The following is a 25,507-nucleotide window of genomic DNA, read 5'->3' as shown; positions in this document are numbered from 1 at the left end:
GCCTTACAGTTGGATCTCATGGAGGCATTTCCTCAACTGAAGCTCCTTTCTCTGTGATAACTCCAGCTGTGTCAAGTTGACACAAAAATAGCCAGTACAGGAGGAGAATTCAAATCCAAAGATTAAAAAAAATGAAAATAATCCATCAAGCAATGCCATTGAAATCAAAAGTTAATTCTATAAAAGTACCAAGAAAATTGGCATGCATTTAGTAGGATTAACTAAGGGGGACAAGAGTGAGAGAATTTAAATTGCTGACCTTACAGAAATAATTTAAAAAAGAAAGAAAAGGAATCTACTGTAAGTAAATGTATGCAAAGGAATAAAATACCTCTTTTTCAGATACATATGGATAGAACTGACTAGTAGTTGAAACTACAGATGCCCAGAACCATACCATTGCAAAGATCTATGGTATGAATGTGAGACTAGCCTGGGCACACTAGGGAGACCTGTCCAGAATGCAGAGAAGTTATTATAAGAGGGACAGTGTATGTTTTCTGTAAAGTTTGTTTAGGCTGTGGACCTAGCAGATCCAAACAAAATGAGGTTTAGTGGTAATGAAAGGACACCTGACCTGTCTGTCCATAAAATTAGAGATTTCATTTCCAAATATGGTATGTTATGATGATTGCGAGCAAAAGCCTTAGATCCTTCTTGCCTATGTTCCTCACCTCACACGTGTGTGTTTGTGTGTGTGTGTATGTGTGTGTACATGTGCCTTCATTGTCTGGTACACAGCTTATTACTGAAGCCCTTTCAGATCTGAATTTCTATAAAATGGGCAAGACCAGGGTTACAGGTTAATAATTACTGTACTTGTTATATATAATTAATATATGGTAACAGCAAACAGCATCTAAGGGGAATAGATGGGAAGAGACTCCATTGGAAGGCAGGGAATAGCATATAGATTAGCAGGCACAAAAGTACAGAACTGAGGTCAGGACAAGAGATGGAGAAGTATACAAGACCAGGGAAGAGGAAACAAAGACCCTCTGTGGAAAGCCATAGGAGGTGAAAAAGAGGAGCCTTAAGAAGATGCTTTTATAGCACTCGGGAGGCAGAGGCAGGTGGATTTCTGAGTTCGAGGCCAGCCTGGTCTACAAAGTGAGTTCCAGGACAGCCAGGGCTACACAGAGAAACCCTGTCTCGAAAAACCAAAAAGAGAGAGAGAGAGAAGAAGATGCTTTTATGTGGAGCCTGCTAGAGCCAAGTGTTAGGGTTATGGGATGTATCCAATGGACAGGAAAAAATGAAGCTAGAGGTGAAGGAAATGCACCACAGCAAGGTCACTCCATCGGTGGTGTTTACCTCAAGACGCCCCCAGGTGACACACCGAGACACAGATCGATGCAAATCAGTCCCTCTAGTCACAAGAATGCAACCATGAGTAGCTAGTACAAGCAATTTTTATACTTTTTAGGGACACAGGTTACATCAGCAAGGTTACATTTCAAACTTATTGGCTAAGTATATTGACCTTTAAATCTATGGGTTAGCAAGCAAGATAAGCATTTGAACTCTTCCTGGGACTTTTTCAGAGTCAGTATGTTCTGAGAATTCCTTATTCAAGAATGTTCCTGTGGGTAGGAGGTGGGGTGACTCCTGGTGGGAGGGGAAAGCTGTAAGGTGGGTGTGGGGCTGGAAAAAGCCCTTACTTCCCTCATTTCCCCTTTTTTCTTGTACAAGTTCTAATCCTGGAGCTACTCTCAGGAGTCTTGGATAACTAACTCATATTCTTCAGGTCCTGTCCTCAGGGTCTCATGTTGGTGCAGGACCAAAAGCTGCACTGCTCCTATTTATTCTCTCTTTTAAGAAGGCTATAAGCTTGTTCTGTATGCAGGGGCCAAAGGTCAACAATATAGCAGGCGAACTTGGAAATTGCTCTTTCTAACACTATGGAGAATTGAGTTGGAATTTTGATGGGGATTGCATTGAATCTGTAGATTGCTTTCAGCAAGATAGCCATTTTTACTATATTAATCCTGCCAATCCATGAGCATGGGAGATCTTTCCATCTTCTGAGATCTTCTTCAATTTCTTTCTTCAGAGACTTGAAGTTCTTGTCATACTGACCTTTTACTTCCTTGGTTAGAGTCACACCAAGATATATTATTTGTGACTATTGTGAAGGGTGTCATTTCCCTAATATCTTTCTCAGCCTGTTTATCATTTGAGTAGAGGAAGGCTACTTACTGATTTGTTTGAGTTAATTTTATATCCAGCCACGTTGGGCCATACTCAAAGGGAAATGTATTGTTTCTTGGGTCCATATGCCTTCACCCCCAAAACATGTTCCTGTGGTGCACTCTTGTATGATCTTGGGCTTCTTTCAGGTATGTGGAGAATGTTGTAACATGATTAGCATGAGTGTTATCCTCCTGCCCCCACAATGCTCACTGGTATAATGTCTTCCAGTGAAGATATACATTCAGTTTCTGGAAATTCTTACTGAAAATAGTGCACAGATCTTTTAAAACTATTTTTAAAAGGAATCTAGTATAATTAACTTCCACTAAAATTAGTGAAATGATTCAGGTTCTAATTCTACTGTTGATGGGCATTTTAGAGCAAGACATTGAGTCTCTTGGGCCTCACTTCCTTATTGGGTAGCTTGTCCTGAGCTGCTGTTAGTGAGGCTGGGAGTAGCTAGGGGGGTAAGAAAGGAGAGAGGCATATAGAGAAAAGCTGGGCTCTGAAGCACTGCACTTGCTCTGACGGAGCACACCACTTACCACAACAGCCCATGTATTATGGGGACTCTCAGGACAAGTGGGGGTGAGGGGCTTAGATGTCTCAATAGGAGTCTCTGTACGTGGGCATTCTCAGACTGCAGCCATCCTGCAGGAAGAATGTGCAGGTGACAGTTTGGTACACTCTGTCAATTGTTTGCGACTGCAGCCATCCTGCAGGAAGAATGTGCAGGTGACAGTTTGGTACACTCTGGTCAATTGTTTGCATTTATACACACTGCCAACTTTTGCACTCAGGAGGAAAGCTTTGCCATTCCCAAGAGTCTGAGGAGTTGGTCCCTGACACTGTCTTACCCTTTCAACAATGCACACGCGCTGAGGACTTCTCCCACTTTATACATTTACAGAGGATGAGGGTCTTCTGTGTTTATGGCTTCCATTACCCCTGCTCCTGTATGGGCCTTATATGGAAACAACCAGTAAGCTGTCTTGCTCTTTATGTTTTTAAATAGGTGACAACCAAAGCCAAGGAACTGAAGGACTCAGTCACCAGCTCCCCCGGTGAGTTGCCACCTTAATCGATTTTATTACACGAATCCAAGCAAATCAAAGAGTCAGTCACTTGCTCCCCACGTGAGTCTCTGCTTTATCACTAATCTGACACTGCTTCTTCAAGATTGATCCCTTTCTGTAATAACTTCTTTAAGTGGTAGGGATGGTAGTTTCCCCAAAAACCTCTACTGATGCTTTCTCTGAAAGGTTAATCATAGATACTTAACCAGTCTGACCCCGCAAAGCTGATTAAGTTTAGAGATGTAGAGTGTTAGCATACCTCAGGGTCCCAGGATCTTCAGACAGGTTCAGCATGGTGTTCTTCTAGTTTTAGGGAAGACTGGTTTTGTTGTTGTTGTTGTTATTGTTGCTGTTGTTGTTGTTTGTTTTTGTTTTTTTGAGCCAGGGTTTCTCTGTATAGCCCTGGTTGTCCTGGGACTCACTCTGTAGACCAGGCTGGCCTCGAACTCAGAAATCCTCCTGCCTCTGCCTCCCAAGTGCTGGGATTAAAGATGTGCACCACCACTGCCTGGCTATAAATTAAAATTTTTAATTAGTAAAACAATTAAAAACTGAATTGGGAGTTGGAAGCTTGAGTCAGCACTAGAACACTGTGCAAACCTTAAGATTGTCCTCAGCGATGTTGGAAGAAGGACTGACTGGTTTAAGAATGACTTACTTTCAGCCACATCACTGTATTCTGTTTACTGTCCTATTCTGCAGGATGGCTATTAAACATTTGACTCATCATTGATTTTGGAGCTGACTTGTAAATTTGGTATTTTATCCAGTGTTATGCATTTTTTTCTGTTTCTCAATATTATTAATGAAATTTTCATTAGACAAATTTATTATTACTATTATTTCACTTACTATTTTTTTTAATTTTTTTTTTGGTTTTTCTTTTTTTTTTTAAGATTTATTTATTATTATACATAAGTACACTGCAGCTGTCTTCAGATGTGCCAGAAGAGGGTATCAGATCTCATTTTGGGTGGTTGCTGGGATTTGAACTCAGGACCTTCGGAAGAGTGGTCAAGTGCTCCTATCCGCTGAGCCACTTCATCAGCCCTCACTTACTATTTTTAGAAAGCAGTTTGGCATCCCTGCACAGAAACTGCAGTTTCTGCCAGTCTAGAACTGTCTGGAGTACCCTGATTCTCCCTGTTGGCGTAAGACCTTGTGACTACAAGAGGCAGCATGCTCACTGTGGAGCAGAAGCACCAGGAGCAGCCTTCTTCTTACAGGATGCTAGGCACCTTCTGTGTTTTTAAATTCATGTGTCTGTGTGTCTCTGTGTTGCTTTGTGCATGTAGAAGCCAGTGGACAGCCTTAGGGTGTGTGTCGGGGGTGCCTGTTCTCTTCTTCCATAATCTGGGTCTCAGTCAAACTCAGAAGGTCAGGTTTGGTGGCAAGCACCAGAGCTGGTTTACTAGCCTAGCATTTTGTTTCCTGAACATAAGGTCAGCTCAGAAAGTTACTCAGTCTGCAGTGACAGCAGACATGTGAAGGAAGAAAGAGCCTGAGTGCTACTTGGTAGGGAAAACAGGCATGTGCAAATGAATGTTGTCCATGTTTATAAGAGAGCACACATCCCATTCAGCTACCAGTGAGATTCTGGCTATGCGAAGAGCTCTCCTGTCACACCCTGCCAGTCTCAGTTTCTTACTGTGATAAGCTAGGTAAAGAAAGTATCAACTGTATGTCTGTCAGTTTGCAGCCAGATGGTGGTAACCAGCTACATACATACTGTCTTCTTGAGTCTGCCAAGAGCCATTCTTGGGTTTCTGGGACTCCAATTCTTTGTCCCTTTGGATGTAAGCTCAAGGTGCTGTGCAACCTTGCATGCTAGAAACCTTCCTCTTCCCCAGGGGAGGTGCAGTGTTGGGTAGGAATTTCTGAGGGAATATTGATTTGTATTTTAGAGACTAAGAAAATCAACATTTCTTGACAAGCAATAAAATTTATTTAGAAAACACACACACACACACACATTAGCCTTGCATAGTGACATTAGCCTTTAAATCCAGTACAGACAGGCTGATCTCTGAATTTGAGGCCAGCCTGGTCTACAGAGTGAATTCCAGAATAGCCAGGGCTACACAGAGAGAAACTGTCTCATAAACAAACAAACAAATCACCTGTATCTTTTTATTGAAATTCCTCTTTAGAATGTCTCATGATTAAATGTACTAATTGGTACGTGGCAGTAGTTCATAAATTAAAGAATATTTTAAGGCATACCTACGTCTAACAAAGTGTTCTCTAAAGAGGCTAAACACACATCTAATTTGGTAACCAGTAGTCACATTTAGCTATTTTTAATTCAAGTTTGAGGCTGGGTAAATGGCTTAATTATAAAGTTTTTGCAACACAAACATGAAGACCTGAGTTCAATCCTTGGCACCCATGTGATAAAGCTAAGTACAGGATCGAGTGCCTGTGAGTCCACTGCGGGCAAGGTGGGAACAGGAGGCTGCCTGGCCTCAGACAGCTGTTCCAGACGAAGTAAGGAGGCCCAGGGAAGAGGGACACAGGATGTTGACCTGAAGCCACCACACCCATATGCACACGTGTGCATGAACACATATGCAAGCACATACACAAAAACAAATTGAAGCTTAAGTAGAATTAAATGACGTTTTAGATTTGGTTCCTTAGAGACACCAAGTGGTTATAGTGCTACAGAGCATGAGGTTAGACCCCAGGCTTGCAAGGTTGCTGTTCCCAGTGCAAGTGAACCCATCCAAACTTCTCGGGGTTGCCCTGCCTCTGTTCCCTGCCAGGTTCATTACTGAAGGTCACAGCTTGATCCCATTGGTGTGTTCCTATTTGTCTGTCTTCCTTTGTGAAGTAAAATGGTTTGACCTTTTACTAAGATCCTTTCTCTGCATATAGAAATTCACCTTGAAGCCAGGCGGTGGCACAGGCCTTCAGGAGGCAGAAGTTGTATGAACTTCTAAGTTCAAAACCAGTCTGGTCTATAGAGCAAGTCTACAGAGAAACTCTGTCTCTGAAACTCTAAGATAAAATAAATTCACCTTAGGCTATGGCGATGGCTTAGCAAATAAAGGCACTTGCCACGAGGCCTGACCACCTAAGTTCAGTTCCCTGCAACAGACATGGTGGAAGCAAAGAACCAAGTCCCACAGGACGTCCTCTTGCCTCCATTCATGTAGTGTGGCCCATGCACGCCCTGTGAATAAAGTAGTTCTACTAGAGCTCTGTGTCTGTGCCTGCCTGCAGAGGAGGTGCAGTGCGAAGCTTGCCTAGTGAATTTTCATTATGCTAATAGAACTAATGAAGCCTAGACTATAGAGAATTCCAGTAAGTGTCAGGTTTCCTTCCTAAAGGACCCCTGCTCTTTGATCGAAGTCTGGCCATATATACACAGTATTCCTCAGAGCAGTGGCAAGGACAAAGCTCCAACCCCCATGTCTCGCACGTTCAGAGAAAGCCTTCCCTTGTGGATAAGGCTGGGGTGTTCCTAGTGAAGAAGGTAAACTAGACAGTGCACGTCAAATGCCCAGCACAGTGTCCAGGTTCACCATGCCCTTTCTCGTGTACTGTGTCCTTTCCTAGGAATGACCAGGCTCTCTGAACTTAAGTCAAATGGTCAGAATTCCAGGCCAATCAAGATAGCCACAGCCGTGCCAGATGACATCATCACTCAGCGGGAGGACTCAGCAGGGGCCATGGAGGATGAGGAGCACGAGGTTGTTGAGGGTGAGCAGGAGTCGGCGACCACAGAAGCCCGACCTCGGAGGCGGAAGTCAGCCAGAGCGGCTGAGGCTGTAACCAGAGTGGAGCCAGAGGAGAAGCTGAGAGGAAAGAGGCAAAAAGACTTTGATATATCAGAACAAAACGATTCCAGTGATGAAGAGAAACAACGAAAAGAAAGAACTCGTGCTGCAGAGGAGGCGTGGACGCAGAGTCAACAGAAACTTCTAGAATTGGCATTACAGCAATACCCTAAAGGAGCCGCTGACCGCTGGGACAAGATAGCCAGATGTGTCCCGTCTAAGAGCAAGGTGTGTGACACTGCAGGGGAGTGGGTGGACCATGCTTCCTTCCCCTGCTTCCAGCCCTTTCTTCCATGCCCCACTGGCCACAGGACCTTGTGTTTCACAGTTGTCTTCCTCAGCTCATGAATCTGCACACTTGCCAAGGTAGAGATGAGGGCAGGATGCTAAGAACAGTCTTTATGCAGAATAGCTCGCTCTTCTCAAAGAAAATGAGAGCTATGAAACAGAGCTCGGGCTGGCCAGATAGCTCTCAGTGGGCGACGGTGCTGGCCATCAGACTTGCTTGACGGCTCAGTCTCTGCAATTCACGGTGGAAAGAAAGAACCAACTCCCTCAAGTTGTCCCAGCATGTGTCTGGCCACACGTGTAAACATGCATTCATGTATACACACGAACAAACATACATGTAATACATTTTATTATAGATATATGTGATATATAATGTGTGTATGTATTTAAACACGTGTATATATTTTTAAAGAAACAAAAACTTCCCACTGCAGCCTGCCAGCCTACTGGAAAGTTTATCCTACTCAGGAAGTATTTTCTGAGTGAAACAGAGCTGCCAAGAAGTGTCCCTGCTCCACAGAAGGTGGGGCAGGGTCCTCTGGCTCTGTGACAAGTGTGACCCAAAGGGTGAGCAGGGCCAACCCCTACACTGTCAGCATAACTCGGTGTGGCAGTGCTTTGGTTTTGGTGGCACTTGGCCACCCAGAGATGAGCGGCTGCTAAGACACCATTCTCAAACACAGCAGAGGTGACCTGCTGAGAGCCCAACGTGCCCTCCCCACCACTGTGATTTGCACTGGGAGGCTTGGAGCTCCTGGGTAAGCTTTCCAGGCCAGCCGTCCTCCCCAGTGCTCCCTGAAGGATATGTTCCAAGTGTGAGGCACCCGGAGCACACAGAAATCAAAAGCAGCCTCTGGGCACATTGAATTCCTTAATTGAAATTCTATGTTGGAAAGCTTAGCTTATGGCCATGCATATCCCTGAGTGCACAGGTCTACCTACTTTACGTTGATGAAACTGAGTTTCTGAAGAGAAAAATAAGCCATTAACAGTTCATCTCTTTAAGCACAAATTCTTCCAATCTCTACAGTCGGTTTGCCAAAAGTAGTTATTTCACTGAGTTTCTCTAACTTCTGTCAGACTCCGCCATTTACATGTGTGATAAATTGAATTTTGCTCAAAATTAAAGCAGCAGAGAGGAGCAGAACCTTCTTGTTTGCCCCAGAGAGGAGCAGGGCTTCCATGCCCCACAAGTATCCCTTAGCTTTGACTGCAACCTAACCCCACAGGCATGGAAGGGATGCCCACTGACCATCTGGTGTCAGCTGCCTTGGAGGGAGCTCAGGTCCTGTCAGGAGACACTGCCTCCTGCCTGCTCAGCCTTCAGCACTACCCACACTGTCCTGTTGAGGGCTGATGCTGAGTGGCCATGGCTGTTTATGTGCTCATACTTTGAAGGCATGGGTGGGTGATGGTAGAATGTAGGGAGGCACTCACCACAAGATGCTCATGTACACTGATGCGCCCATCCTGTCCCAGGTACCTGATTAAGGACGCTGTGTAGCTGTAGCACAGCAGTCATTTGCCCTGGACCCTGAACTAACATGCTTACAGTACCATAGGGTTGGTATCATCTAGACAGGAAGAGAATAGGTTCTAAAATATATATCATGCCCACCTGAAAATAGCAGCCACTTCCTTCCATTTTCTCCAACTTTCCCACTCCATGTGGCCACCTTCCATGCTAGTTCTGTGCTGCAGCTCACATAGGAAGGTCCCAGCAGCCACCAAGGAGAAGCACAAACAAAGCATGAGAGTATTGTAGCCCCAGGTTTCTTGGATTCTCTGGCCTGGGATGTGATGAGATGGAGTTCCCATGGTAGAAGGGTTAGCAAGCTGAGTGGGGACGCCACACTGCACTCCATAGGCAGCCCTCGGCTATGCCCTGCAGCAGATCTTCTCTGACCAGGTCTGCCTGAGACCAACTAGGCTTTCCCAGAAGACTGTAAAGGAAATGAACACAGGCTTCTCTATTAGGACTGGGCAGTGACTCGCAGAGAGGGCACAGCGAGCTGACCCAAGAAAGAACTGTCACTACACCTCTTTCTTTATTTCCCACAGGAAGACTGCATTGCTAGATACAAGCTGCTGGTTGAACTGGTCCAAAAGAAAAAGCAGGCTAAAAGCTGAATCTTCTGGAAGGTGACGATCGATGACCATCATTTTCCAAACAAGTACTCGAGAAATCTCATGCAGAAACTTATATTTTGTACCTCAGTATTTCTAAACATCATGTGCCTTAGTAAAAGAAAGAAAGAAAGAAAAAAAGAAAGAAAGAAAGAAAGAAAGAAAGAAAGAAAGAAAGAGGAAGGAAGAAAGGAAGGAAGGAAGGAAGAGAGAAAGAGAGGGGGGGAGAGAAGGAAAGAATGAATCAATTATACATGCTATAGGGTGCCATTTACAGGCCTTCCTTGTGTTTCCAGGGGAGAGTGTGGTGCCAAAAATCTAAGGTCTTCTGTTGGCCAGCCAAGGAGGGAAAAACAGGGGCACCAGGTGGAATTTGAGATAAAGCAAATAAGTTTGATTGTCAAATGAGAAATTTAAGCCTGGAAGGTGGTTCAGTGGATAAAACCACTGACTGCTAAGCCTGCCAGTCTGAGCTCACTCTCCAGGAAGCACATGTTCACAGAACCTGTCCTCTGACCTCTGCATTCATATTGTGGTACGGCACACACATCCGAAGCCCGCATGTACACATGCACATGAATACATGGATCTAAAATTTTTAAAGAATTTCTTGCTTTTGTTTGAAACTTGAAAAGGCTTTTGGGCTTGTTTTTCAGTTTTGTTGTGCTTTGGTGTGAATGCTTTGCTTTTGTGTCTGTGTGTGTACCCGAAGACGACAGTGGATCCCATAGATCCGTTGTATGGATGGCTGTAAGTCACCATGTATGTAGTGATGGAAATTGAACTTCAATCCAGCCCCTTTAGAAGGAAACTTCAAACTGCTGCCAAGCAAGAGATGTACTCCACTGGCTACAGTGTGCTGTTTGAAGTCATGCCTAGTTCTACACAATGACACCTCAGTACCCAGTATGTTACTGTTAGTAGGTAAGGCCTCTCAGTGTGATGAGCTGTTGCCAAAACTCAATGTCTACCCCTTCGCCTAAGGTCTCAAAGACAAACCAAAAACTCCAAAATTCATGCAGATTAACCTTATATAGTTTACATAGGGTTACTTACAGTGGATGAGGGCTTAGGGGTCGGAGCAGAGGTGACCTTAAAGCAGCCACACTGGAAGGTCTGCAGCCGGAAGGGATGGTGTATTCCCAAAGCTACATTGAGGGAGCCAGCTTCCCTAATCCTTCGTACCTACAGAGTCTAACACCTTCCAGAGACCCTAAAGCACATGCAATTAGAACAGAATTGCATACAGCTGGATAGTGGGGGATGCCTGGATACTCACATAGCTGTTCCATGACTCCCTCCCCAACCCCTCCTTTCCAAGGTGTGAGTCCAAGTCTGTCAAGCAGACCCAGCTGGCCTCCTGAAGGTGGTGGTGGCAGTTTGACCTATTATCATGGGCATAACCACACACAAAGTCCCTAGGAAGCCAGTGGTCTTCTTCCTCTCATTGAAGAACAGGCCTGGCAAAGATGCACTCTGGCTTCAGCCTCCAACTTCCAGCAGAGCTGCTTCTGCTTTTAGCCACTATGCATGTCGTTAAAGAGACTAAAAGTGGTTTTCTAGAGAGGCCCTATTCCGTAAGTACCTGCGGACCGTCGTTAAGGGGGTCAGACATGACCTCCCACTTACTACTTATTTTTCAGCTGGTTATCCGTTTCCTGAACCTCTCCTCACATCCAACTTGCTCGCTTACCTGGCTTTGTTCCAAAAGCCATTTCAAAGTCAGCTTTGCTGCTTGTGGCGCCTGTAGGCCACTCGTCCCACCTGCTACTGCCACCTCCATCTAGCCACCATGGACTCATACTCTGGAGCCATAGGCCCCAGATAAACCCTTTTATAAGTTGCTTTGGTCATGGTGTTTTGTAACAGCAACAGACAAGCAACTAATACGGGGGGGGGGGGGGGGTTAACAGGAGAAGAGGGAGAGAGAACAAGCTGTGTATTCAAAGTTGCCACTGATTGGTACTGAGCATTGCCACTGGGGGGTCAGTATCCCTAAGGGACCCGAACTTGCTTTTCTATGCCAGAACATGTCCATGTGTTCCCCTGAATTCTTCACATCAGCCCCAATCCCCAGTCCTACCATGGCTCCTTTCTTTGCTACCTCTTGTCCCTCTGTACTATTACATCTTACTTCTGTTCTGTGATCATGCTATGTGATACTGGTGCAGTGAGCCAAGCAACACACAGGGCTTCCACCTCCTAGTCTTCCCCAAACAGCCAAGACTGTTGAAAGGCCAAGTATTTAAATGCTAGAGACTTATGGGAGACATCTCACTGAGACCACAGCATGGCTGGTCTGGAACTCACTCTGTAGCTAAAGATGCCCGGATCCTCCTATGGTTTGAGTTCTGGGATGCCAGCTATTCAGCACCACACCCAGGTTTTCACCCATCCTGGGGCATGGGCAGATGAGGGGCCCTGAAGAACAGGGTAGCTGGTTTGCTGTAGTGGAAAGGGTCTCAACCCCAACAGATCTCAAGTTCCACACTGGCTTTATCCAGGAAACTATCCCAGACAGCACTACAAAAAAACCGTGAACAGGTATTACCTGCCTCAGATAATTACTGTGCAATGCTTACATGGCCTTGTGTGATTAAACCATTGCCTCCCTAATCTGTGAAACTGGGAAAACAGAGTCTGGCTATGTCAAGTCTAGAGGAAGCTTGGTCTTGTGGCAACAACCAAGGAAAGAAAAGCAGTACATGTTTGCCAGGAGTCACCATGTCTTACAGAGCAGTTTTGAGGAAATCAGATGAGTCAGGTTGTGTGGCCTAGTCCAGAAAACCCCCTTCAGGCCACTTCATGCTATTCCAAGTTTGCAGCACAAAGGTGGCTGGTGAGGCTGGTGAGAAGTAACTGGATAGCAAATTTCCTGGGGCCCTAGATCTAGAAAACAGCATGTCTGGCTTCTGCCTCTCTTGCCCTCACTGCTGTCCCCAGCAGCCAGCCCTGGGGCCCATGCTTTGCCTCTTGCCCTGTGCAGCTGCTGACAGCAGCTTAGCTGCACACATGTACAAAGCTCTTTTCTGCTCTCCTATCAGACTCCAGTGTTGTACGGGTCCCACCCTCCAGCTCCCACATCAACCCTTTGCATTGCCAGACAGGTTGTCGACATGGTAGAAGCTGCAAAGGTTCACCAGGAACTTAAGGAACTATATAAAGTTCAGCTCCTAAAATCTAAACTCTTTCATATGTGCCACTTTAATAAAGTAACAAAAGTAGGTCAAAACTCTTTGTATGTACAATATTTTAACTATAGGAATGTAATGGAAAATGTTTTACATGGGATGTGTGTGTGTGTATGTATAGCATAAAGACTGGGGAGAATAAAAAAGAGGGATTCCTCTTTTTTTTTTTCCCCTAGTCTTTCCTCTTTGGTGATAGGGTGCTAGGTGTCCTTCACTTTGCTGTTAACTTTGAGAAAGGCTGGACATAGCTCAGTGGTAAAGTCTTAGCTAACCCCTCCAAGGCCCAGGATCCTAGCTCCAGTGCCACAGAAATGTTTCCTTTTAAAGGCTTGCTTTAATTTGGACAGAAAGAGGGTTACAGGGGTGGCTGGTTCGTTTGGTTTCTGAGACTGGTTTACAGGTTGACCTTGAACTAGAATAACCTTCAATTCCTAAACCTCCTTGCTCTACCTCCCAAGTGCAGAGATTACAGGTATGAGCCACCATACCCAACTGTAGCACTCTCTTGTGGATTTGATCAGAAATATATGAACCCCATAACAGCAGCAAAGGGGCACTTCATCCTAAGCCCTCTGCTCCTAGTTCCAGAAACTGTCCACAGAGCTGAGGGATTATCCCTTCCTTTTTGTAACATAACAACTTGATGAAAAGGCAGAGGGGAGCAAGCCTACAGATCTCAGCATAAGAAGTACTGGAACTGTGGGCTGGAGACCAGCCTAGTCCACACTCAAAAAAGAACCAAGGGAAAACAAGCCCTAGGCACACCAATTGGGTGCCCTGACCACATACATACTCTCAAACTCCAAAATGTGGTGATAAATTGCTCACAAAGTTGGCAGGGGACAAGCTGACCTGGGGCCACCCATGTGTCCTAGCCAGGTGAAGAACATACAAGGTAAATGCCATGCTTTTATGAAGGGAAGCAGAACAATCCTTCCTATACAGTGGATTCTCTACAGAGTGAAGATTAAACAGAGCTGCATCTGCCACCTTAGCTGAGTGTGTTCTTTAATCTTTGGAAAGACAATATCTGCCCTTCCTGTTTTAAAAAACAATTTTGGTTGAATGTTTGTCTGCATGTATGTAAATGTACCATCTGCATGCCTTGTGGTTACAGAGGTCAAAAGGTGTCCGATCCCCTGGCAGTAGAGTTACAGACAGCTGGGTCACCATGTATATGCCGAGAACTAAACCTGAGTCCTCTGCCAAAAGCAGCTGGTGTTTGGGATGCAGGTGTCATCAACACATCTGGCCAACAGAAAAGACTTTCTAAAGTCCATTTCTTTGTCTCTTCCTACAAACCTAATTCAGTCTGTAATAAAGCTGGGGACTTAGGGCTGGAGATGAAGCTCAACCAGAGACTCATTGCAGGGAGCCCTAGGTGACAGCACAAACCTGACATCCGACTGCCCAAGCTTTAACAGGAAGTTCAAGGGCAGCCTTAGCTACCTACGTGGAGTCCAAGGCTAGCCAGGATACATGGCCCTTATTAAAACAAAATACAGTTAGGAGCCAAGGGTTAGGTTTTTTTCATGTTCACTCAACTCTTAATTACCAAAAAGAAATAACATGCATCTCTGTACTCTGGGGTAAAAACTATGGTGGATCTGTGACCCAAGGATCATTGAACACATAAGTATTTTTTTTAGAGAATGCCTCTCATTTACTCTAAATATGTGAACAATAGAATTTAGTTTTTTAATCCAGTGTGCTATGAACAGATGTCTCCTAGAGAGCCAGTCCCTTCTTACTGTGGACACCCACCCACCCTCCTCAGTAATTACTGCCATCTCTGGACACAGCTGGGTGGCTCCATGCTCTCCTGCACAGCCTACCCCCGAGAAATCGGACAACTACAAGACAAGCTCCCCACGGAACTGCCCCCAGTGCTGACAAGTGCTGCACACAGGAGCTCAGGACAGCCGCGTCTCCAACAAAGAAGGCAGGGCACAGAGCTATAAACATCATTAAATTTTATTAACAAAAACTTTGTACATTTTAATACATGTGGAATTTTACATCTAAGTAAAATAACAGCACATTCAAAAATTTACCATTTATACAAATTGTTACAGAATAACAACCAGTGGGTTACATATATAAAATAAACCACACTGATTCTTTTAAATTATCTACAAAAGGTTTGACTTTCTTTAAAATTCCCCTGAACATATAAAAATAAATTAATTTTACTTTTCAATTAAATCTACCAATTAGAAATATTACAAATCAAAATATCAATGTTATCTTATGAATTTTTCACATTACAAAACAGATTCACAACCTTATTTACAGAAGTGAGGTAAGAGGTGTGCAGTGTCACAGAAGACAGACTGCTAAGTCGTGCACATGGTCTTCCAGCTAAGCACACAGTGGAGGTCGAACTGCAGTTGGGCCTTTCCCACCAGTAATTCATGTGTTTCAGAAACAGACCAATGATTATATCCCCAACTGTCTAACCTACTAGGCTGCCATATTGTCACAATCAAGAGCATGGCTACTCGGGGCATGGCTAATTTGGAAGGCTGTGGGACAGGTTTTAGGAACTGTGGTGGTGTGCCTGTTCCAGTGGGTGGTTTGAGGCTGATGAGATAAACAAGCATGTAGACTCTTCCCAGGTCTACTTGTTTCCTTGTTGACAATCAGTTTGCCTGAGCTCTCTATGGTGGCACAGAAAGGTTCAACAGAGACAGAAGCATGGGGAAGCTGCTGGCACAAGTGGCCTACCCTGCTGTACAGAGCCCTTTCTACCCAGGGAGGTCCCAACAGGCACTTTGATGCTAGAACCCTGTAGCAGTTTCCACATTGGTGTCTCTTTTTGAAAGAAACTGTTCTCTTCCAATTGATCTAGTTCTCCCAGCAGCCTTAGAGCTCCTTAACTCCAGAGTAGGTTTTAACACACACACAAATTTTTTTTTCTTTTGCAAAAGAAAACTACTGTTAGCAGAAGCAGTTGTCTCCATCCTAATTTGATCTCCAAATGGACAAATCTCATTAGAAAGGAATTCTTTAAAACATTTGCAAAGCCCCAGTTGAGGATCTGTATAATAACAATATTTAATGAATACAACTCCAAGAGAAGAAATCAAACAGTTCTCAAAACTTAAAATCTGCCCCATGGAACAAGCACACTCTATCCCAATAAGATAGTTCATATTCCAACTTTTATGATATAACCAAGTGGTTTGCAAATATAAGTCTTTAGTTTTATATGTCTCCAATTTATAACAAAACTAGCTGTGCAGCAAGCACATTACATTTTTCTTGGATTGATAAACTCATTGCATATGAATTATTTCATTGACAAAAAGTTATTAATTTTTCTTCCGAAGTTTAAACACTTTGGTAGGGGATGGGTATATAGGAATTCCATTTCAGTGCAACAAAGCAACAAGAAAATCAGAGCCTTACAAGGGAGTGTGTGACATCCTCCCCTGTGTGTTCCCGCCGCCCTTCTTCATAGCTGTGGCAGACACTGCAGCAGCCAGTGAAGCACGGAACAGCAGGAAAGGCGAGTTCTGGCCATTTTCAAGTGTCAACTTTTCTCTTGAGCTACAGGCCCAGTTTTATCGCTAAGTCTCTGCAGTTCAAAACAGAAATAAGAAGCATTAATTAGTTCAACCACTGTACAGAAAGGACCAGAGATAAACAGGTCCTATGAGCTCAAGGCCAGCCTTGTCTACATACTGAGTTCCTGTACAGCCAGAACTATACAGAGACCTTGTCTTGGGGAGAACGGGAGCTGAGAAGGCGAGGGGAGAGGCGGATAGATATGGGGCCTCTCTATATATATGGCTCCGCCCACAAACTCATGACCCTCCAGCTTTAGCCACCCAAGCAGCTGAGCTTATGTGCTGTGCCCCCCCCCCCCCATGAAGCTGGTTACTCTCTGATTATTGTGGTTCTTCCACTAAAAATTAATCTATTTTTAATGTGGAAAATATCCATGAGCAGAAAGCACAGTAAAGTGTGTCAAATGTCTATATAAGCATAGACTCCCTGGTAGGGAAAGCTGGCAAGATGCACAGTGACAGTTCCCACACTTAGGAAGCAGGCACACAGCAAGAGAACAAACAGAAAGCACTTGGCAGTTAGCCCACATTCTGAACCAGTGTTCATTAATAAATGAAAACTAACGTAACTAAGGTTAAAACTAGAGAAAAATCTCAAAGCAATCAACATGGTAATACCAGTGCTCAGATTTGCGGGCGTCCCTCGGGCCCTTGGATTCTTTCCCCTCCTGGCACCAGGTCTCCATGTCTGCACTGCAGGACCTTCCTAAAACATGAGCCCCTGTGCAGGTTGTTCACGTGTCAACACCTAACTTTACCTTTGCCCCTCAAGGATGAGATGCTATGACTTACAAAATAAAAGGTCAATAAATTTAAATTTTACACTTTATTAAAATTGTGACTGTAATTAAGTTTTGGGAACATTTATATTATGTGTATGTGTGCAGTTGCCTACAGAAAACCAAAGTGAGCCTGGGCCTCCTGGAGCTGGAGTGACAGGTGCTGAGAGCAGCAGGGCTTTGGATGCTCTGTTAGTGTGGACATTTCTCCAGCATAGCAATTGACTTTCTCAAGGAATCTGGAATAATGTTAGGAATTCTGCCCTAATTTTGTGTATTTTACCATATCAAAAATATGACTCCATTTTAAAAGCAGAAAAAATACAATCTGTTTGAATGGGCTAATTTCATATATCTTGCTAACATTTTAGAAAATGCTTTTTATAAATGGCCTTAGAACCTTATATGATATAATTAGAACCTCAAATCGATATACTTAAGAGAGGCGTAAATTAAGTTAGCTTAGACACTCAGTTTGCAATATCCAGCTGCTAAAACAACTGGCCCTAAGAAGGAAAGGTCAGGGGAATAACATGGAAAAAGACAAGACCATCCAACTTGGCTCACTAAAGACCCTGCTTCCAAGGTGCAGCACAAAACATACTTACTGTGACCTTCTGGCTTGTGCTGTCCCCGTGGATGGTGAGGAAGGGGTTGGTGGTAGCTGTGTGGAGTGGAGGTGCCTGAGTGCCTGCAAGGAGATTGTTGATAGGGATCTGCGTGGGTCCCGGGAGCTGCAGCTGCTGGAGCTCAGGTGGGTGGTGCTGCTGCTGCATCAGCTGGTACAAGAAGGCCTGATGCTGTTCCTTCAGAAAAGGTGGGATGAAAGATGAGCTTCAGCCAGAGTCAGCAAAGCCTGCCTTCTCCATCTCTCTCCTACAGTATTATTTAAAGCACAGTCACTGCTAAGAGAGCAAGAGCTGAGTGTGGTGGCACAGGCCTTCAATCCCAGCATTTGATTGATTGGCAAGCAGATGCAGATCTCTCTCTATCCTCTCTATCCTCTCTCTCTCTCTCTCTCTCTCTCTCTCTCTCTCTCTCTCTCTCTCTCTGAATTTCCAGAACAGCTTGGTCTCCATAGTGTCATGCTAGCCAAGACTATGGTGAAGTCTGTTTAAAAACAAACGGGATAAAGACCAGCATCCAGGAAAGCAACTGCATAGGTAGTAACCCAGCACCACTTGGGAATTGACCATTTTTAATTGATTTGGTTGATTGTTTGATTGATTGATTGGACTAGTTGATTTTTGTTTTTCAGGATAGGGTTTCTCTGTGTAGCCTTGGCTGTCCTGGAATTCAAAGATCCACCTGCCCTCTGCAACCAAAGTGCAGGGATGAAAGGTGTGTGCTGCTGCTGTCATCCAGCTGAGTTGCCCATTTTTAAAACACAGTAGAGGCAAATACAGAGAAGTGTCTTCAAATGAGGCTGTCCGTGAAGAACACACAACAGAAACAGCAGCAGTTGGATACTGTGCTGCTTGGCTTTGTTAACTCACAAGCAGGTTATCTGAAGAGGGACCCTCAATTGAGAAAATACTTCAATCAGATTGGCCTATACGCACTGTCTTGACTAATGAGTGATGCAGGAGAGTCTAGCCCACTGTAGACAGCACGTGGTTCTGAGATGGCTAAGAAACAGATTTGACAAGTCATGTGGAGCAAGGCAGGTCACCCATCACTCTACTTCAGTTCTTGCCATGCTGTCCCTAGATGGTACAGTAGCCTATACACCAAATAAACACCTGCCTAGTTGCTTTAGTCAGTGTTCTGTCACAGCAACACAGAAACAAACTAAAACAGGGTAAGTAACATTATAAACAGCTATTCAGGAATTCCTCTCATTGACCAAACCCTGTACATAATTCTTCTCAATGGTTTCTGAAGGTTGCCACCAACTCCTAACAATATATTTTCTTGCTGCAGTTTTGAGTTCCTTTCTTTTCTTTCTTTTTTAAGTATTCACTTATTATATGTAAGTACACTGTAGCTGTCTTCAGACACATCAGAAGAAGGCATCCAATCTTATTACAGATGGTTGTGAGCTACCATGTGGTTGCTGGGATTTGAACTCAGGACCTCCGAAGAGCAGTCAGTGCTCTTAACCTCTGAGCCATTCTCTCTAGCCCCCAAGTTGTTACTTTCAGTAAGTATGAATTCCACTCAAGATTTCCGGAGTGCTGACTACAAGCACTGTGTTATCTGATTGGGATGTATGGCAGATAGAGGTATGGTGATTGGTTAGAGGAGCCCATGACAGTGTAGTAGTCAGAGCAGCTCTGCCAAATTAAGAGTGGACAAAGACTTGGAGGAGATTAGCATTACCCAAGTGGATGAAGAAGCAGGGCATTTCTTTGGCCTCAGTGAGAGACTGGACAGCAAGATCCTAGACCCATGAGAGCCCAGTGAGACTGGCAGGCAGAAAGGAGGGAAGATGTGAAGTCAGGAATGCTTTTGAGCAGAGAAGGAAGAGATTGATTGATTGATTGATTGATTGATTTAGAGTGGGTTGAGGATAGGGCCAGATACTGTCTCAGTATCATAGCCTTCTATGGCCTGAAACTCATTGTTTCCATAGAGCTACTAATGTTTCTAAGCCCTTAGTAACTATCATGTCATGTTCAGTTCAATATTCTTCAATGAATTCTTTAGAAAATAAAGCAAGATCAGCACAACCTATGTGGCTATAACAGCTAAGAGACAGAATGGAGGTCAACACGTCACCTCCCATCTAAGATGAGCTGGTGATGGACTGCCACAGTACAATGCTAGTCCAGTGAGCCTGTCACAACTGAGGCCCTGGTTCTACTCTCAAGACCACAATACAAGTGAAATGGCCCTCACCCTCACCTTACTTCATCCCTTAGACTATTTAATGCCTGCCCTCATCCTGTATCATTTCCTTCTTGAAAGGTATCATGATGCAAGTGTGTGTACTCTCAACTCTCAGAATGAACTGCCAGGAAAATACAACTTGCACTCCAATCCTCAGAGCCTAGTTAGCACAATGCATGTTCTAACATGTGTAAGACAGTCCGCAAATGGGACGGCACTGATGTGCCAAACAGCACAGCAACTTCTAAGACCCACACTCACAGAGGAGGAGCCCAGGATAGCCACAACACCAGACATGGACAAAAGTAAAACCTTGTCAAACAAAGGACTTACGGGTGTGAGCTGCTGGGAGTTTAACAGCTGCTGGAACTGCTGTTGCTGGATAAACATCTGTCTCTGCTGGTCCGACAGCAGCCCTAGTCCCGGGGCACTGAAAAACCATCACAGCCTTACTTTTCTACTGTAACCTTCTCAGGGGTGACGTGAAAGGCAGCTTCTTCATTGGGGTGTTAACAAACTCATGTGAACTACAGTGCTTCATTATGTACAAATTGTTCTTTCTCCTTATATACAGAAACTCGACCATCAAGTAACAGAAACTTGTCAGGAATTTAGTTTAAAAAGGTACAAACTTATGTGTTTGTAATAACAGTATTCATCTGTCTCTTACTTCATCAAAGTCTGTGATAGAGAAGTATCAAAATTGTGCTGTTAAAATTTGAGGAGCCAGTATCATGTGACTGCCACAAAAATGCCTTTTTAAAATTTAGTATACATGTATATAATAAGGAAAAGTAACATCTTAAGTTTGATATCCCAGATCAGGACCGACATTTTCAACACAATATATTTAATATGATACTGAAATCCATTTTAATTGAATTACATCAATTTAAAAAACAAGCATACCATGAGTAGTTAGCACTTAACTTTTTTTAGAGAACATCTACAAAATACATTAAAAAATCCTAACCCAAAACAAAGACAACACTAATAACATGTTGCATGAAAAACAAATAATAACAACGCCCACCACAGCAACAGCTTACCTGTTGGTCAGTGCGGCGGCCGGCATTGGATGCGCTGCGTTAGGTGGTACACTGGTGTGGGTGAGAGGGGCAGGGTTCTGGGAGATTGTGACTGGAGTTTGAATCACACCATTTAAAGCTCCCACAATGCCGTTAATTGCCAGTTGGTTACCTGGCAAAGCTCCAATTATTCCACCCACTGCGGACACAGCTGGGATGGTGGACGTGACGGTCTGCATCCCACTAGCTAGTGCCCCCACTGTCACGCCATTCACCTGCTGAACCCCACTGACTCCAGAGCTCTGCTGAGCAGGACTCTGCCCAGCAGGAGGGGGAGTAGAAAGAGCAGAAGAGCTGCTGGTGCTTTGTCCACTGGAGGTTAAGTCCTAGTGTAATAAGAAGGAAACTGAAGTTGCAAAGAGCACAGCAAGACTGTTTAGCATTATTTTAAATCATTCAATGTAAGGTGCAATGTTTGCAAGTAAAACACACAAATGGACATTTAACCACTCTCAAAAAAGTTTACCTGATTTAATACAGGAAGAGAATTGTCAGGTAAAAAGCTGTTTCCTATATGTGGGCTCTTACTGCTGTTCAGGGAATCAGGAGGAGGAGCTAGAAACGGAAAGATAACAAACACGGGCCCTATTAATTATAGTGTGTGTATTAAAGGCTATTTAAAAGTAGCTGCTGAAGCCCATAATCCTGTTACTCCTAACACTTATTTAAGTGGGGGACGGAGGAAGACAGAGAAGGTGTCTTTGTGTTGAATGTTGTAGCTTTATTTCAAAAATGAAATCTTACATTTAAATAAATTTTACCACTAAACTATCCACTGAAGTGAAAACAAATTCAAGGGAATTACTAGGGCTGTCTCTGTCCCTCAGAAATAACTTACCATCTTCTTCATGTAACTGGTAACCATTAGAGTCCATCCCACTTCCCTTAGAAACAGTACTGTGGTACTCACCAGTCTGTGCTGTGTATGTGTGCATCTGATGGGACGGACTAGGGTTTGTCGTTATGGCTGGGAAAGGCACTGAAAGCTGTGCATTCAACAACTGAAGACGTTCTTTTTTGGCAGTCAAGTTTTTGATCTGTTCTTCTAATCTTCGATTTTCAACTTGAAGTTGATGTAATGACTTTAACATTCCTAGAACTGGCAAATATTTCTGTGACTTTTTTTTAAAGCACAGACATCTCCATTCCCATGACTATTTTATGGTCATAGCATCAATTGCCTCAGACTTAAATATGTAGAAATTTTGTAGGCTAATACTAACATGACTAGATCTGAATGTAGATACAAGCATCATGTTAAGGAAGACTGTATCCAGCTGTACCACATGGAAGCTTTGATCCGCACAAGTGCTCACCAGTGCACATATGCAGGGTGTGTGTGTGTCAAACAATAACCCACCTCAATCATGTTCAAGTAGTTTGTATCCTCAAAGAAAAATGGTGGCATTTTATTTTCCTCAAAATAAAACTTAGTTAAAATTTCAAAGTACTTTTCATGATTTTTTATAAGAAAAAATAATGACAAAGGTAAAAGTTACAATAGGAAACTTAACACCAATATGCTTTACACATTTTCTCAGTTACTGTTTAAACATGCAGGACCCAAAACAACAGCAGCAGCAGCCGCAACTGCAGCCGCAGCCACTACCACACCACTACCACCAAGCCTGCTGCCACCCAACTGGCAGAAAGCTGTTCAGCCTGTCTCTTCGAAGGCTCCCCAGCAGGGAGCACTGTATCTGCACCCCTGCTATTTCTCGCTTGAGGAAGAGAAGCCTCCTCATCTGTTAACAAGCTTACGGCCCTGCCTGATCACCTAAGATACTGTGTTAATTCTTCCAAGGCTTGGACTTTCAACTGCCAATCAAGAACATTGTTGTTGGGCCATGGTGATGGACATATGAAAAATTCCAGGTATTAAAAAGATGTATTTGCATAACATGACCTCAGGGCCTTCCAAAGACCCTCTAGCATTAAATTTGATCCCCCTTATGGTGCCCAGATGAGACAATAAGACAGCTAGCCTGTCCTCTACCTATCCTGTTTAAAAGGTTATGCTCACATCCATTTCCTCACATTCAACAGTTTTCAGTAGGGGCACCGCCCATAAAAGATCAATTCAAGGCACTTCGCTCACTAGTATGAAAGTTGCATACCAAAATGATAAACCCACCTACTCTTCTCCCTCAGTTGCTCCAACTGTGTTTTTGTTTTTGCTTTCCACATCGTGTCACTGATAACCCGCACCATTAATACTATGTATATACAAGATATACCATACTTGTATATACTATGTATATACAAGATATACCATAAGTATGATTAACATTCTGATTAAATATAAAATTTACTAATTACTATTCCTTTTGCAAGAACAGGGTCCAAATAAGTAGCCCTGGCTCTTCTGAGATTCTCTATGTAGACCAGGCTGGCCTCAAACTCACAAAGATCAGCCTGCCTTTGCCTCCCAAGTGCTGGGATTAAAGATATGTGCCACCTGCATCTACCTGTTAAGTGGCAGAATAAGAAACAGGTATCACTATGTCTGCCTAATTACTATTCCTTCAAATTCTAAAATCTGATACCTAGCTATAGCTGACTAGATACGTTTAAAAAAAAAGGGGGGGAGGGGGAGGAGGAGGAGGAGGAGGAGGAGGAGGAAGAAGAAGAAGAAGAAGAAGAAGAAGAAGAAGAAGAAGAAGAAGAAGAAGAAGAAGAAGAAGAAGAAGAAGAAGAANAAGAAGAAGAAGAAGAAGAAGAAGAAGAAGAAGAAGAAGAAGAAGAAGAAGAAGAAGAAGAAGAAGAAGAAGAAGGAAGAAGAAAGAAAAAGAAGAAAGAAAAAGAAGAAAGAAAAAGAAAAGGAGGAGGAGGAAGGAGAAGAAGAAGGAGGAGGAAGATGGAGGAAGAAGGAGGAGGAGGAGGAGGAGGAGGAGATCATCATCATTGTCATCTCTGGGTATAGGAATCTTTGTTTAAATCCTGAGCTGAGAGGAGAGACCATATATTCTCACAAGTTGTCAAGAGCAAAGTCTAGTAGGACAGAGAACAGCAGCAGCTGTTCATTTCAACCAGTGACCAGATAACACAAAGCACAGAAGGCAAGCTTTTTCAATTTTCGTGTCATTTATCTTCAACCCTAGGAAAAGGGGACGGCCTTACTATCAAGTTCACAAGACACTACAGAACTTAAACAAAAACAAAAACTTGCTGGAGATATTCTTAAAGATGAATAAAAACTAATTTGGAGTTAAAAATATAAAGTTAGCTCTGACAAACCATGTGACATACCTTCTCAAATTACATATAGCACCTGACATAATGTCATTATTTGGGTAAACAGTTTTTCTGTATTTATGTATTTTTTTGTATTTTGGGGGGCCCAGTTTCTCTGTGCAGAACCAGCTGTCTTGGAACTTGATTTATAGATCAGTCTGATCTTGAACTCAGAGATCCACCTGCCTCTGCCTCCTGAGTGATGGCACTAAAGGTGTGCGCCACCACCGCCCACTTCCAAGTATTCATATTTTAGACACAAGAAAATGAATACTTACTGTCACCAGGAGTCCCCTGCTCTAGTAAAAACTGCTGTCCTTCACTCCACTGCCTCTCCAAGAGCTGTTCAATACTTGCTGCTACTGGAGGCACAGTTTCCAAACTGCTATTGCTCGGTTGATCATAGCGAAGCTGTAAGTTGCTCACAGGGGATCTGTCAAAAACATTTAATCTCAAATTAAAAACAAAGGAATGCATCTAAGAACCTGCACACCAATCTCCTACGCTGTGCTGAGAGACCATTCTGCTGTATACATTTTCTAGCACCAAATGGACTATGGCAGAGGTCTCAATAAAATCATAATTGAGTCATTGTCATTCTTTTTTTTAAAAAGATTTATTTATTTATTATATGTAAGTACACTGTAGTTGTCTTCAGACACACCAGAAGAGGGCATCAGATCTCATTACGGGTGGTTGTGAGCCACCATGTGGTTGCTGGGATTTGAACTCTGGACCTTCAGAAGAGCAGTCAGGTGCTCTTACCCACTGAGCCATCTCACCAGCCCCTGTCATTCTTCCTCATTAAATTATAAAGTAAAATAGTTGAACATAGTAAATAATTAAAAACCACTAGAAAATAAATGACCTGTGTTCTTTGAAGTAGGCTGTGAACAAACAGAATGGCTTTCTTTATAAGACATAGAGAAACCAGACATTAGAAGAGCTATAAAATAGAGCCTTGAAAGGAGAGAGGGGCTGAAGAGCTGACCCAGCGGTTGAGAGTACTCGCTGCTCTTGCACAGGGCCCAGGTCTAGTGCCCAAAACCCACAGGACGGCTCACAACTCTGTCTGTAGCGCTAATTCCTGGGGATGTGATGCCCTCTTCTGGCTTCCTCGGGCACTACGTCTTCAGATGATGCACATACATGATGTACATGCAGGGAAAGTACATATACACATTAAAATAAAATTTCTCTAACTGTCTTAATGTACATGTTATCAGACTAACACTACAAATGTAACACTGTGGAGGACATTTGAATCTTAAAGTCCAATAAAAAAAAAAAAATTAGGCCGGGCATGGTGGCGCAGAGAGAGAGAGAGAGAGAGAGAGAGAGA

The 25,507-nt window shown here is 43.6% G+C and overlaps 2 protein-coding genes across 12 annotated transcripts in view; one reads left to right on the top strand and one right to left on the bottom strand.

Annotated features, from left to right (window-relative positions):
• The window catches only part of Dnajc1 (DnaJ heat shock protein family (Hsp40) member C1), a 157,583-nt gene extending 147,971 nt beyond the window's left edge, over window positions 1–9,612 (top strand). The window contains exons 10-12 of the mRNA XM_021152177.2: window positions 3,209–3,257; window positions 6,831–7,279; window positions 9,404–9,612. Coding sequence (XP_021007836.1) covers window positions 3,209–3,257; window positions 6,831–7,279; window positions 9,404–9,472 — 567 coding nt within the window. The 3' untranslated portion in view covers window positions 9,473–9,612. The remainder of the gene's footprint in view (window positions 1–3,208; window positions 3,258–6,830; window positions 7,280–9,403) is intronic.
• Window positions 9,613–14,616: 5,004 nt separating this feature from the next.
• Mllt10 (MLLT10 histone lysine methyltransferase DOT1L cofactor) overlaps window positions 14,617–25,507 on the bottom strand; it is a 148,775-nt gene continuing 137,884 nt past the window's right edge. For 6 of the 11 annotated variants that reach the window (XM_021156843.1, XM_029473562.1, XM_029473573.1 and 3 more), the window contains 7 exons: window positions 24,444–24,598; window positions 21,842–22,030; window positions 21,398–21,486; window positions 20,893–21,257; window positions 20,177–20,273; window positions 17,620–17,817; window positions 14,619–16,240 (listed from right to left, as the gene is read on the bottom strand). In XM_021156843.1, coding sequence (XP_021012502.1) covers window positions 16,196–16,240; window positions 17,620–17,817; window positions 20,177–20,273; window positions 20,893–21,257; window positions 21,398–21,486; window positions 21,842–22,030; window positions 24,444–24,598 — 1,138 coding nt within the window. In that variant the 3' untranslated portion in view covers window positions 14,619–16,195. Of the gene's footprint in view, window positions 16,241–17,619; window positions 17,818–20,176; window positions 20,274–20,892; window positions 21,258–21,397; window positions 21,487–21,841; window positions 22,031–24,443; window positions 24,599–25,507 lie in introns of all 11 variants that reach the window. The other 5 variants (XM_029473556.1, XM_021156842.2, XM_021156840.1 and 2 more) reach the window with 1 other exon arrangement.

This window comes from Mus caroli, chromosome 2 (genome assembly GCF_900094665.2).
Source record: "Mus caroli chromosome 2, CAROLI_EIJ_v1.1, whole genome shotgun sequence".
Lineage (NCBI taxonomy): Eukaryota > Metazoa > Chordata > Mammalia > Rodentia > Muridae > Mus > Mus caroli.
Note: the sequence above shows the minus strand (reverse complement) of the source record. Positions and strands in the feature narration are given on the sequence as shown.